General features: G+C 46.4%; 1 protein-coding gene across 2 annotated transcripts; it reads right to left on the bottom strand.

The window, feature by feature from the left end:
• Positions 1-1,381: 1,381 nt before the first annotated feature.
• lemd1 (LEM domain containing 1) lies at positions 1,382-13,904 on the bottom strand. Of its 2 annotated transcripts, none has more exons than XM_036534451.1 (6): positions 13,647-13,904; positions 9,708-9,843; positions 8,512-8,637; positions 8,105-8,187; positions 3,140-3,201; positions 1,382-1,863 (listed from the first exon to the last, which is right to left on the bottom strand). In XM_036534451.1, the coding sequence occupies exons 1-6, from the start codon at positions 13,842-13,844 to the stop codon at positions 1,536-1,538; spliced, it is 933 nt and encodes a 310-aa protein (XP_036390344.1). In that variant the 5' UTR covers positions 13,845-13,904; the 3' UTR covers positions 1,382-1,535. The 2 variants fall into 2 exon arrangements, with proteins under 2 accessions (XP_036390344.1, XP_036390345.1); XM_036534452.1 differs by having other exon boundaries at positions 9,708-9,840.
• Between the last annotated feature and the right edge of the window lie 219 nt (positions 13,905-14,123).

Below are 14,123 nucleotides of genomic sequence, written 5' to 3'. Positions count from 1 at the left end.
AGATAATATCATTACTGCGCGGCACCTGGCGGCAGCAACTACAGAAAAAATGCCAAGAAGGACGCATTCTCTACACGGATAATCCTCGAAGTGAGAAATGTGAGATTTCATTGAAGCCAGTAATTTCACTTTTTTGTGTGACGTAATGAAACTGTTGAAATACGAATTAGAATTTCTAAATATAGCTAGCTCTAATTGTACAATTGAAAACTCAAAATTGTAACCGTCATTTTATTTATACCTATAAAATTCCATATGACACATAGCGAAACAATACAGTCCTCAATGTACTAACAATGTAGCTAACAACGTAAGTACTAATATTTGCTGTGTATGTGTGTATATTATGCATACATATGTATACATTCATACACATACATAGAATGGATTGTTAACATTTATCGATTCTGGCACTTTTTTGTGAAATTCCTCTCTTCGACAGCCTAGTCTGTAGAGAAAAAAACCTCTCGGTCTCATTATATAGCAGGTACATTAAGCATTTAGTCAAGGTGTACGGGAATTTTTAAAATTAAAATACGTCGAATTAAAACAGTTCTTGCGTGCCAATACAGTGCTCAGCAACACAACTGTTGGGAGTATTTGCATAGAACTACACGGCTTTGCCTCTGTACAGCCGGTTGGGTCACCAGGATTCCTGCCTTAACCGTAAAATTTCCGGTCTGGTTTTGTGGTAGATCTCAACGAGGAAAGGCTAAGTTTTTTGAAAAAGAGATGGAGACAACACTGGATTCATAACTTAGCCCTGTGGCAGTTTAATAAATCATTTCTTTATTCAAAAATAAAACACTGAAAAACATCACAACAGTCAACAAAATATGACAAAACAAGCAATTCCTTTAAAAACAGAAGCCAGCAGCAGAGGGTCATGTCTGTTCCTTATACTTCACATTTTTAAATATTTTCACCATTTCATATTTTAAGCACTGCACAGAAAAAAAAAACTCAAGTTTCAAAACAGTTCTTGTAAAATGAGATACTCAGATCCAATTCAGAGCTGGCAAGGACTTGCCAAACATTGCTGCTTAAGTTCCAAAGTTTATGTGGTCCAGGATCTACCAGTGGGATTCTTCACAACCTTGTCTGCTCTGCTCCGGTAAGAATATGGCTTGCCCAATACGGGATCAGAACGCGTCTGAACACGCAAGCGTTCAGACTCCACGAACCATGGGTGGGGTTCCCATGACTCCCTCTGACACACAGGGAAAAAACATCTTTGGTAGAATGTACAGATGTCCATGTAGTAACTAAAAAACTATGCCCACAAAGACAGCACATCTGGGACCTTCCAGTTTCAGACAAACGTAAAACAACTACAAACATTAACTGCAGGCCTTCAGTATGAAACCCCTTAAATTTCAACCCTGTGCAGCTGATTGCTGCGCTTTATAAAAACCCTTAACAAGCCCTTCGGGTAAGCAGGCAGTGTGCCCTCTCCACCCCTGGCATGAAGGTCAACACCATGAAACAAAGAACTTTCACCCCCTGAGGCAGCCACTGTCAGCGAGAGGGAGGGGCTACTCCTCGCTGGTGAGAGGAAGTGGGGGCGCGTCTGGGGCAGCAAGCGAATCCGGGAGGGATGACGACTCTCCGATAAGCTCCGCCTCCTGGCTCAGGTTGTCCAGCAAAGCAGAGAAGGGATTGGCCAGGCTGTCCTCCATGGCCCCATAAATGAGGAAGAGGAGGACTGCCACTACCAGGAACACCACAACCTGGACCCACAGCGGGACCAGACGCTGCTGCAGCTCCTGCTGCTCCACTGTCCTGGGGCTCATGGGGAGGTCGGGGTATTTAAACTGCACAGGGCGCCCTGCTGCCCCCTTAATGGGCCTGCGGCGGGTGGCACTAAGTGGGCAGGAGGAGAGAGGAACTCAGAGATGGAGGAGACTGCAGCTGACTGGCACTGTATGCTTACACCTACTGTGTCACACCAATCGGCATGCGGATTATGACATCAGCGTGCAGGCTATGACATAATTAAATTACACTGACATGTAGCAGTAATATGCCAATGCCTGGGTGGCAGAGGGTTATACATCAATTACATATGTGGAATATTATTTAATCTATATGCCTTCAGTTCCAGCACATTCACTGTATTTCATGTATTTTAAGCAGAAACAATGGGCAAAGCTTCAGTTGCTTCTACACCGTGTAGGCTACTTGTTTGTTTTAAATTCATTCTTAAACCACATGTCAACAAGACACTGCAGTTTAGAAAAACCTTGGCAGGTTCAATTCATTTGAAGTAGGCTTGCTTCTAATGGTCTGGCATCATAATGGGAGATGAAATACTTCTGACATACTTCAAAGAAGATTTGTGCATACAGTCCAGCTTTTCTGCAGTACTGTGTATACACACAAACCCCATTTAAAATGACAAACACAGTGGGAAACCCCCACCCCCATGGAGAAGACTTCCTGAACTGACAGACTGAACAATCAACAGAGAATGTGGATTGTTGCATGTGGACGTGAACCGAATGTGGATTGATAAACAAACTTGGCCTTTCTAACTGCAGTGTTCATTGCCTATTCCCTGCTGAGATAATGAAGCTAAGATAATTCAGTAACTGTACCAGACAGAGGATAACTCAAAGTCTGCCTGGCTCACTAACATCACACAATGTCACACCATACTGGCCAGCGGTGAAGCAGGGGTTAATTTATAATCAAATCAGTAAAGGTAGTGAAGAATGGTTTGCTTGCACTTTTCTTGTGACATTGAAATAACAGTAAGCAAAGCACTGTCTTCAAAAATGACTTGTATCTTCACTACCACTTTAAAACTTACTACTGTTAAATCCACTTTTAAACTTTTTTCCCCCTTTGCCATGTTCTCTTTGGGCCACTGGACTGGCACCAGTAAGGGGTGTAACAGCATGTTTATTTTCTGTGTGTAGCTACCTGAATGCACACAATTATTTAAACATGTTTTCAGTTGTGTCGAGCAGTAGTTATGTTAATTAAAAGAATTCACTTAGATCTTTTTAAAATGTGCTCCTTAAACTCCAAACAGAGCATTTAACTTTAAAAGATATTACAACATTACACGACAAGTTGCGTCTGCCAAAATACAAATGTTTAAAATGCAGCGAACCCATTTGGGTGGCAAACTCACCTGATGCCAGTGGGCGTGCGATCCGCATCAGGGAACATCTCCGTCAGAACGTCTTTCACGGGCTAACGAGAGAAGCAGGACAAACACAGGCATCAGTGAATGGTGGCCGGGGCCAGGAGACGGCGACAGGTGAGGGGAGAGCACCCTCCACAGGTGAGAAAGCTCAGAACCAGGACAAAAATCCCAAGCGTGCACTGGAAGAACCACCACCAAACAACTGCCAAACACAGACCACGCATCACAGCATCTGCAGTAAAAAGGCATTAAGTGATGCAAGAATGAGGCTTCATGAACCCTTAAAAATTGGGTGGAGCTAGCATATGCTATCTGAGTCAGCCATAGTGCGCTGCTCTGGAGAGCAAAGTCGTACTGCTTTATATGAGTCCAGAGGCTGACAGTGCACGGTAGCTCACTGGGGTTCATGAAGCCTCATTCTCCTCTTACTAGATTATACCTTTTTAATCATGATTTTTTTTCCCCATCTGCCACCACTCGCCACCACCCAATAAGTTCACATGCTCACTAACAGTGGCTTACACTCTGCATCTGGGCTCATTTCTTACATATACTCCGGAATGCACTTACATAATGTGTGTTCCCCACCCCCCAATTTAATATAAGCATATCAAAAGGAACTCCAGCGACCTCCACGCCGGAATTCGATCTCGCATATCACAAGTTCTCCCACCCACTCCAGCGCTCTGCTTAACCTTACCAGATTAGCATCAGACGCAGCCAAGCCTCTTAAAAACCGCCCCCATAAAACAGCGCATAAACTCAGTGTGTAAACACAGTACGGAGGTCTGCATCTCAGATACGTGCGGCCTCGGCCTGAGATGCGTCGTCAGCCAGGCAGAAATTACAGGCCGAGCCACTGCCCATCAAGAATTTTGAAGTTGTCATGGCAACCACCAGGGGCTGACAGGTTGCTATATCCTCGGCTGGCGTCCCGTGGGCCCTCCGCTCTTCGGCTGCGGCAGGCCGATAACAGCTCCGTTGGGGGGAGGGGGGGCACCACCGGGGGGGCACTGCGGCGCGTTGTTCAAAATGAAACGGCCCGTGGAGGGGAGATAGGCGTGCGATACAAATCTGGTGCACCCCCCCCTGTCCTCCACCAAAATAAAAACGCTGAGGTGCACCGCTCCAAACGAATACAAAGCTTCGATTTCCTGCAGCCCACTGGCAGGGCACAAAAGGAATCAGCCTGAGATAACTGTGTGGAAATGTACATGCGCCGCGAAAGGCAAACAGTGGCAACGCAAGACAAAGGGGGGAATATAATGGAGAAACTAATTCAAAGCAAATTCCTACAGGAGATTCAGAAGAGAACCGGCCTGGCTGGGAACCCATTACACAGAAACAAAAACTCAATTTACAAAGGTGGCGGTATCCAGCTCTCCCACAGCTGGCCTGACTAATCAAATATTAATATCTAAACGCAAGACTTCACAGAAAGGAATCCTCCGCAGCTACAATCTGAGTGAATCGCCGAGAGACACCAAGGATGGAAGAGAACAGGAGAGAGTGAGAACACTTCACAGCAGACCACACAACAAGAACGCCTGAAATCAAGTGCCTTGAACTGCTGTTTGAAAAGGGGCGTCCTCGCAGTGATGAGTGGGGATCCGTTGGTCATGGTGTACTTGTCCATCATCCTCACGTCCTGCCAAATCAAAACGTGGACACAAACCGAAATGAACATCACACTGCCCAGGGTCAGCCACACGAAGCTCTTAAACCCAGTTACACTGGGCAGTAAATAGAGTGGAACATTCCATTACCTCCCACACGTGCTATTGGATTTGGATCAAAGGGACAGTCATGTTGGTTGCCAGGCAGCAAAAGAGGATGAGTTCCAGACAATATGGAGAGAAACAGAGAGGACAGCACTGTATGTCTGCGGGTCTCCTGGATGGCCAACACCCGTTTCCACTGTAGAGCTGGAACCAGCCTAGCACCAGCTAGGATCTAGGCTAGCATTAGCTGGAACCAGGCTAACGCCAGCTGGAACCGGTCTAGCACCAGCTGGAGCCATCAGTGGCTGACCCAGAGCAACAACTGTTCCATCATCACAACACCCTCAACCATAGCTGTAGCAGGTCCTCACACTGAGTACTGCTGTTTGCCTCCTATGGAGACGACTGCCTGTATTTCATACTGCTCTTCAGATTAGAGGACTTTTCTAAAAAATGTACACTCCATGTAAATTCCTCTGGATGTGCCCCACTAAGTTTGCTGTCATTTTTGGAAGTCTACTTTTTCTTTTATGTATTCATCTTCTCAGTTTGAAGCACAGATCTAAACAACACAGACACACAGGCCTTGCTGACTCTGGGCCGAGCTGACAACACAACAGCACAAACACTACACAGGACTAAAACTACACAGGTCAGTCTGGTTCCAGTTCGACAGTGGAGAAGGGGTAAACAGAAGCTTCCAGCTGAGAGAGGTTCAGGGAGGACTGGGTGAGTGGGAGAGGTCAGGTTGCTGACCAGATCTGCAGCATGTGGCTCTATTGCCCTACCCCTCAGGGCAGTACTGACCGCATGACCGTTGATTGCCGGCGTCCTCTCACTGGTCCTGCTGAAACTGCTCTCCATTGCCACCCTGCTGACTGAGCAAGGGCTCCTTCTCTCCAGCTGCAATCAGTGAGGAAACCACCACCATTAACCCTTTCAATACCCACATAACCTTCTTAACTGACTGCATGACTTCACAGCGGTCTTTGCTATGTGGGGTGGAGCTTACATAGAGATTTTTTAAGTAGCTACAATCATTTAATATTGGGTATGAAACAAAGAGTACAATGAAACGAACAAAAATATATAAATATACAAGTCTCAGCAGTCATTTGAGCTAAAAAAAAAAAAAAAAAACAAACACCTGTGCAAATTCCACTGCTGAAAGCCAATTGATTATCACAGTTTTTCAAAATCTCTACCACCTGTGTCATCTTAATCCTACCCACCTACAGCCAATAACTTGCGCTCGTCTGCCCGTCTCCACCGTTTGCCATTTTTAGAATGCTAAATCTAAGTACCTTCGATAACGATCTAGTCGTGTGGGAACAGCGCTTCTAAACCGTGCAGGTCGATATTAGAGGCACAACGCGGCTTATTTCTTAGCGTGAAGCTCATGCACTGTGCTAAACAGTCCATTCAGAGGTCATGACCCCGTTGCCGGGTACTCGGACAGACACTTCCCTCCTCCACCATCTGGGTGATGCTAAAGCTGCGCGAGGTGGAGCTCGAGGTGGCGGTATGGGGCGTGGCACTGCGACTGCCCGCCAGAGGCCTGCACGGCTGCTTCACCTGCAGGAGACCACAGATGTGAGACAGGTGTCAGAGACGCAGGTCTGCAGCTGGCCAACAGGACTGATGCAACCGTGATACTGTAATCAATCATGTTGATATGTTAATTACCAGGCCATCAATTAAAGACAGAATACCAGAAAACCCAGAGGAAAGCAGGGGGCAGCGACAGCCATCCTCATCACCCAGGGAACCGAAAATGTGGGGCAAGCCACACAGTGGAAGAAAGGACACCGCTGTGAGCCAGGTGTGCTATGTCTGAAAGAGCCAAGCAGGTTTTGATTGGTTCATTGAGTGATTGATTGCCTCGTGCTCCACTCAGACAGCAGTGCCCTGCTCAGTGATCGCTGGCGAAAGCCGCCCCCCAGCAGGTGAGAATCATGAAAGTACCCCTAGTCCTGTAGGTATGGCTACACCTGCCGAGCTGGTACTACTCTGTGCAGAGGTGGAGGAAGAGCGGAGTTCACGGCTCCTCTCAGCAGCAAAGTCTAACCCTCGGCCAGGGTTCCTCTGGGGCTCCGAGTCCCAGACGGCCTCTGTGGGCTCACGCTTCACCCTCTGTGGGGTGAAATAGAGAGTGTGGGGATAGTGGGGTCTAGAAGACAACCAATCACACTCCATTTCACCCACAAAGAAAAGTGCTCCATCACAGTAGCCAGTATCTACTGTATCTACGTGCCACAATGAGATGATGTCGGAATGCCATGGAAAGCACAACCCAACACCCGAAAGAGGACGGAGCCGGTATGACATCACCACTGTTAGAGGACATCTTTACTGTGACTGAAAACAACAGCAGACGAGTCGTTTCCCTCCAAAACATTGTGACATACAACATACAGCAGATTAGCCGATCCTGTGCCGTCACTCATAGTGAATTTACCATTCTTGAGGAAGGTAAAAAACACTGGGGATAGTAATAGCTGTCATCTTCCTGAGTGTACATTCCCACCTGTTAAATAGGGATAAACAGCGTTTAAGTACTGTCACTAACGAACAGCAGCACCTTCACAAACAATTACACAGTCCTGTCACATGATGGCACTGTACCACTGAAAACAACTGCAAATGTTCTGCTTTTTTCCCCAACCTGTTTTTTCCTTTTACCAAAGCTCTTTGGGGAAAAACAATGAATAACACAAAATGGTGCCCCTATCAGTATGAAATGACATTTTTGTTGCCAGATGTCGTTCTCAGTCCCGGGGGACCAGTGTAGGTTACATTTGAACGCTTAACCATTTAGCGCAACGCAACCTGTAAAATAAGACCAAGTTAATTAGCTAGTGGACAACCTTGCACACATTCCTGTCTATCCGTATTCAGACGGAAGACCTTGCTACAGGGCACAGCGGCAGAGCACCATGCAGGAGTGGGGAAACCAAATAGCTTTGTACGTGGATGGAGATAAAGGGGCAGGACCCCCCCCCCCCCCCCAAATCTCTCTCACACACACACACACACACACACCCCCCCTGGGTGACAGCAGGACACCAGCTCCATCGTCCCCAGGAGGTATGCTCAGCGACCCATGAGGGGAATCATGAATCTCACACACACACACACAAACGCACACACCCCCTTTGCCAAAACACATCCTTCCACATTAAACTAGCCGTCTCCACCATACTGGCTTACTGACCCAGACACCACTCACCCGGCTGTCTCGGAGCTGGCTCTGGTCCGATTCTGTGACCGTGACCGCGGCCGGCTCTGGTCCTGGGCGTTCACACTCGCACCCTGCAGAGACACGAGGCGGGCATCCATCAGCAGAAGGGCAGATATGGAGGCCATTTCCAGTGCAAAAAAAATGAAAAAAAAACCACAGACAGGCATACAGATCAAGCCATGTTTACCAAAGGCTATATCTCCTACAACAACTGTCTGTGGCATATGTAACATTTGTTACTGAAAACATGGGAACATAAGTTTATGATGTGAACACACCGCAAAAGGAAACTCATTTATTCAACTGCTAGTCATGCCCTAAGCTTGTGGCTCCACCCACTCCACAGCTGGTGAATACCCTCATGCCCCCCATCACTAAAACAGTGAATCTCGTACCCGACTCATCGTCCTCTTCCTCACTGTCAGAGTACTGATCCGCATTGCTGGTGCCATTCTGTTTGGGCTGAGGGGCAGGGTCCAGTAACCTCTGCAGCTTCCGCTCGTACAGAACTCGAGTAGAGGCTAACACACATGCGCGCGCGCGCGCACACACACACACACACACACACACACACACACACACACAGAGACAAACACACGCAGGCACACCACAAAAAAATACATTAATCTCACTGGTATAAATTTCCACAACACAAAAGTTCCGTCTGATGCATGTCATCCCTTTATCATCAGAGAGCTTTCACGTTCACAGAGAGGATTAAGAGGAATGAGTTATAATCCTTCAAACAGGCTCCTCCCTGTCATTCTTCCAAAATATTACCACTGCTTTGACTCTCTCCTGCTGCTTTTTCCTAACGCAATATTAGAAGAATGCACCCGTTTCAAACGTGTCACTCCGCGAAATTCCTTACAATCTCACCCGATTACTGTCACTCTCTCTGCCAGCTTTTCATGTCACCCTGAGCTCAGTTGCTCATTTGGTCTCTGTCTCCTTGCGGCTTCTGTTGCTCAGTTGCCACGCAGTTCCCCGGGTTCCAGAACCCTGTTGCTGCTCAAAGACGTTCCAGAGCCGCAACTCGTTCTTACCCCTGTAACTAACGGCTCCGTTTGCCTTCAGATTCCTCACAACTCTCTCCCATCCACTGGGATTCCCTTCCGCTTCAGTATTTTAAGCTGGATGTTATTTGCCACTGTGATTAATGTCTCTCGGTGCGGTCGGCATCGTGTTCCATCAAATAACGCTGTCTGCCCTTTGTGTTAATAAAAAAAAAAAAAAAAAAAAAACAGAAGAGGCAACTATTCTATTTAAGACAATAGGCCAATGGGTGTCCTCCAAAACACTGGATGTGACAGACAGGTTTCTTTCATATATTCAGCACTTCCACTACACGCCCTGCAGCCAAGCAAACTGCAGTGGTTGGCAGTTGAGGTGAGTGCCCCCCCCCCCTTCTCTACCGAAAAGTGCTCCGAGATGTTTGAAAGGGATGAACTTTAACATTATTATAATGGCCAGCATGGTTTTTATCGAAATGTACATTTGGTAGTTACGCTGATCACTTTAATATGGAAAGTCAGAACAGGAGAAATTATTCCACCTGAAAGGGGGGGCGGCAGCTCCATTTTGGTCTCACCTACAATGGGTCCGACTTTCACTCCGTATTTTTGGAACTCGGCCTTGAGCTCGTCATCCGTCAGCTGCGTAACATCCATCTTGTCCGATTCTTCGTTCTGCTGCTCCTCCTCTTCCTGCGACACACTGGGCTCCTGCTTCAAGACAGGAAGTGATGTCACACAATGAGTGGTCCTTCCTCCAAAAGCTTATGGCACTTGATCTGGGATGTCCTGCTTGGTTAGGGGTATCGTTTCAGAGCAGAGGTTACAAAGATCCTCTGATCCGTTTGCATTATCTAGAATGGGTAATGGTGCACACAGGTGATTAGACTGACACATTAATATAACGAATATTACCTGACCTGTTCCCCCTACTCGTTCTGTGATGTTCGAAGGGCTGTGAAGGTCCGGGATATGGAAGGAATACGATTCATACTAATGCAGCATATCACCAAGCCGTTACACCTGTGACCAGGTATTACACACTGGTTTATTCAGAAAAAGCTGTATAATTGTTTGCATGTTTTTATAGAAAAAAAAACAGATCCAGTATCACTTTTTATTAGATGCATAAAGCATCGCCTACACGTTTTAAATGAAGCTGTCATAATCCATCTTAAAGACTGAAATTCAAATTATGCACACAGAGGAAGGGAAGACAATGCATTCGTTCAGTGTCAGTTGCTCTTATGAAAGCTTCTGTTTAGAAATCCACATAACTGCTGCACATAACTCCAAGCTGCTGAACACAAGCAGTTGGGTTTTTTTCCCCCCAATGCAATCTGGAAATATTGTGAGCTTTTTCATAACCCTACAATACAGCTTGTTCAAAAGCATGGCAGCCTAGGTACTTGATTCATGGGTGCATAAAATGCTTGAACAAAAAAAAAAAAAAACAGCACAATATCATAACAGAAATGATGAGAGAATCGCTACATTATCAAACCAACAACTGCAATTACCTGTCCACACAGCAGAAATAATGGCAGCAAATTTATCGACGGATGCAATTCTCTTATTCCGTATGATGTTGAAATAGAGGCCATTTATCAGACATCCTGTTTATTCACACTTGATGGTAAGTGGCAATATAGTAAACCCGGGAACAAGATCTCCCCACAAATATGAATTTAGATTAGAGGGATCCAAGCACCTGATGCGATTACCGCCGGCCATGTCCAAACTGCAAACATGGTAGCATACCGTAGTGTTTCTACAGAGCTGTCGCAATAATGAGCACAGAACACAGATCTAACTGCGCCCATTTTTCAGGAACACAGGCTAGAACTGCTGATCATCATCATCATCTATACCTCACAGAACACAGTTCCATCCAAAGAAAGACACAGCCATCCCTAACAAGTAACTTATGTTGCACTCTAATACACATTTTTTTAAATCAGCTGTTTTTTGTGAAAGCCTAGCAAAGCCTGAGACGCATCTTTAGCATCACTTAATAAAAAAAATCTTTAAAATTAGCCAATCTGGCTGACAGGGAGTGGAATTCAGATAATATCACTCAGATACCATTCCCTCTCCCATATGGTCCAGAGTTACGCTTTGGCTGGACCCACTGATAAAGCACATGGTATACATGGTTATAGTAAAATGAACTGGACAGCGTGGAGTAGGGACAGCAAGGAGCAGACCACATAATGCACCCTCAAGCAAGCTACTTATCCCAGCCCGCTTCAGTAAATATCCACCAGTATAAACGGATAATACACAAGCTATGCAATTTGCTCTGGGTATGGGTGTCAGTTAAAAACATAAATAATGCAATGTAACGCAAGAGAAAGAAAACAAGTAACAGTAATGTCAGTAATGCATTCTCTTTCAAATACGCTTCTGAAAGACAAAAAAAAAATATAACTGGCTTGACAGATAGCTCGCTGTGCAGTCAGTCACGGCTTGACCCAGATATGCCAGCACCCCTTCCCGGGACCCCACAGCCCGTGCCTCTGCCCTGTCTGAAAGGTACACTTTAGAGCTGACCCGACAGAAAACGCGGTATCAGTTGCCGTGCGACTGGCGACAGCTGCAGCATTACTTGGAGGTCTCCGCTGCGTGCTGACTTCAGCTTCTCCAATCGCGGGATAACGTCTCAACAGCAAGGGACTCCCTGCATGTGGCCCCACAACCACCTCGAAGGGATCCGTGTTGCTTTTAACCCTTTCCACAACGACATAGTCACGATCACGACACCTCCGTTTGTCGATCCCTACACTGCAGCCGACATTGCGGCCTTTCTAATACAGAAGTTACGGCTGAAAGACAGATTCCACTATCTGTGCACCGCCCGCTCTTGGCTTCACAGCCAACATTCGGTTCATATGAACATATTCCATGAATCAATGTTCTGTAAAAACAGATTTCCTGTCATGTAAAGTTGACCCTGCCATTACATTTTCACTCAGAGGAGAATCAAGCATTGGACTGTATACCGCCACAGTCTCAAAGTGTTAAATAATAGAGCAAATTATATTCAATATCCTGATATCTAAAAGATACTGGCCTGATTCCAAAATACTCGCACGCTGGTACAAGTACTTAAAATACGGAGCAGCGCAGAAAAATATCCGCAGGGTGACAACCCTACTTCCTTTTCTAACAAAGTGCATAGACGAAAAAACGACTTGAAGAAACTTGTCGAGTTCTACAATCAAGATTTGGGGAGTTAAAAAAATGTTCCATCATTACTGACATTTGTTTATTGTGGGCTACAAATTGTAGCTCGTTCGGGATTGAAAACAAAGGTATGACCTGGTATCTCCAAACAATGTAAAACAAATACTGTACCTGCAATGCAAATATTGTAGCTAAAGGGTATAACTACACAACTTTATGTACATTTCTTTGTGGCGTGGCAGGTGCCATAGCAACCCGTCAATACCGTGTGCAACTGCACCAGCTCTCGCTCTCACGCGCGCACCGTCACACGCGCGCGCACACCCACACACCTCCTGCTGCGCTTTATAATTCGCTCAATTAACATATCAAAATGTTCGTCCTCCTCCTGGGCTCGAGTTTCTTTTTTAATATGGGATTTAAAAAAAGAAATATTCAACATTACGAAATAAATATATAAATAAAACTGTGGCATTAATGGAAACCTAAAACAATATGTTTGTCGCCCCTCTGCAAGTGTATAAGCGTCAGCGTCAGGCTCGCACGTACTGGGCGAGAGTAAACTTGCCGTTGAAAGGACTGTGGAATCAGTGCGTCAGGAGACGTGTGGGCTATCGCACTTTTCCGAGGGGACTGATGCGACCGCAGGAAGGGGTCATTTCAAAGCTCAGAGGCATCTTCATCAAGGAAATATGCTGAGATGCTGAGAACTGGCCGGCTTCTCCGCTCAGAACTGGCCCCCAGCACAAAACCGTCTAAAGACCGTGCTGGTGTGGAAATGAAGGGCATTACTCATGGCCAGCTCACTGACGGCTGCTGTGACATGACTTTAATATGGGATCAGAGATTAATCCCTTCCCTTCCCACCTTCCAGACACAAGCGGCGCGAGCGGATTATGCGGCGGCATTCTCGAGCCACGTCTGAGGAACAGGCACGACCGTGGAGGGAGAGAGTGGGCCGCTTTTGACAGCAACGAAAATGGAATCAAATTGGGGTCCGCTGCACGATAATCCCGAGAGAGAATTAAGAGCGACTGGATGAGTTTAACTTAATTAAACGTGCACCGTGCCAAACTAGGTGAACCGAATCCACCGATTCATTACACACTGAAGTATGCACGTGGTTTGCAAAGTATCATTTAAATGTGCACATTTGGAGGTAATCTATCAATTTACAGTGTCAGGTGGGCTGCATGTCACAAACAGCAAGCAGAACCAATATATTTACCATTATATCTTGGTAAATAATCTGCATGCACCAATGACTCCCAGCACTAAAAGGCAAGCGAGATGATCTAAATCACGAACAAAACGAAGGCAGCGGGACTCACAACGGCGTCCTCTTGCGCCTGGTCTTCCTCATCGCTGGAGAAATCGGCGGCCTTGTTCTTGGCTATGTATTTCAGATAGAGGTCCAAATACACCTGTTTCTTGCTCTCTCCCGCGGGCAGGGGCACATTGTGGGCTACCAGCTCTAACTTCAGCCTCTGTTTAGAGAACTGAGCTGGATCCTCCACGAACACGGGCATGTCACCGTTCACGCCGAGGGACAACTTTACTCCGTAAGCCGTAACTGTTGCTGCTCAGGACTGGCCCAGTTGCAGCCCCCAGCTCTGCTACCTGATCCGTGACGCCGGACACCAGCGGCGGCGCACGCCCAGTTCAGGAACAGCCGCATCAACAGCTGAACCGCAATGAGCACAAGGTCGTCTTTAAATGCCTTCAGATTTTTTTCCCCTAAGAGGGGCCACTAGCGTTGCACGGCTGTTCTGGAACAGGTGCCCTTAGTGGTTATAAAAAAAAACACC

The sequence above is a fragment of the Megalops cyprinoides genome, chromosome 7 (assembly GCF_013368585.1).
Source record: "Megalops cyprinoides isolate fMegCyp1 chromosome 7, fMegCyp1.pri, whole genome shotgun sequence".
Taxonomy (NCBI): domain Eukaryota; kingdom Metazoa; phylum Chordata; class Actinopteri; order Elopiformes; family Megalopidae; genus Megalops; species Megalops cyprinoides.
This window is presented reverse-complemented; position numbering and strand designations above follow the sequence as displayed.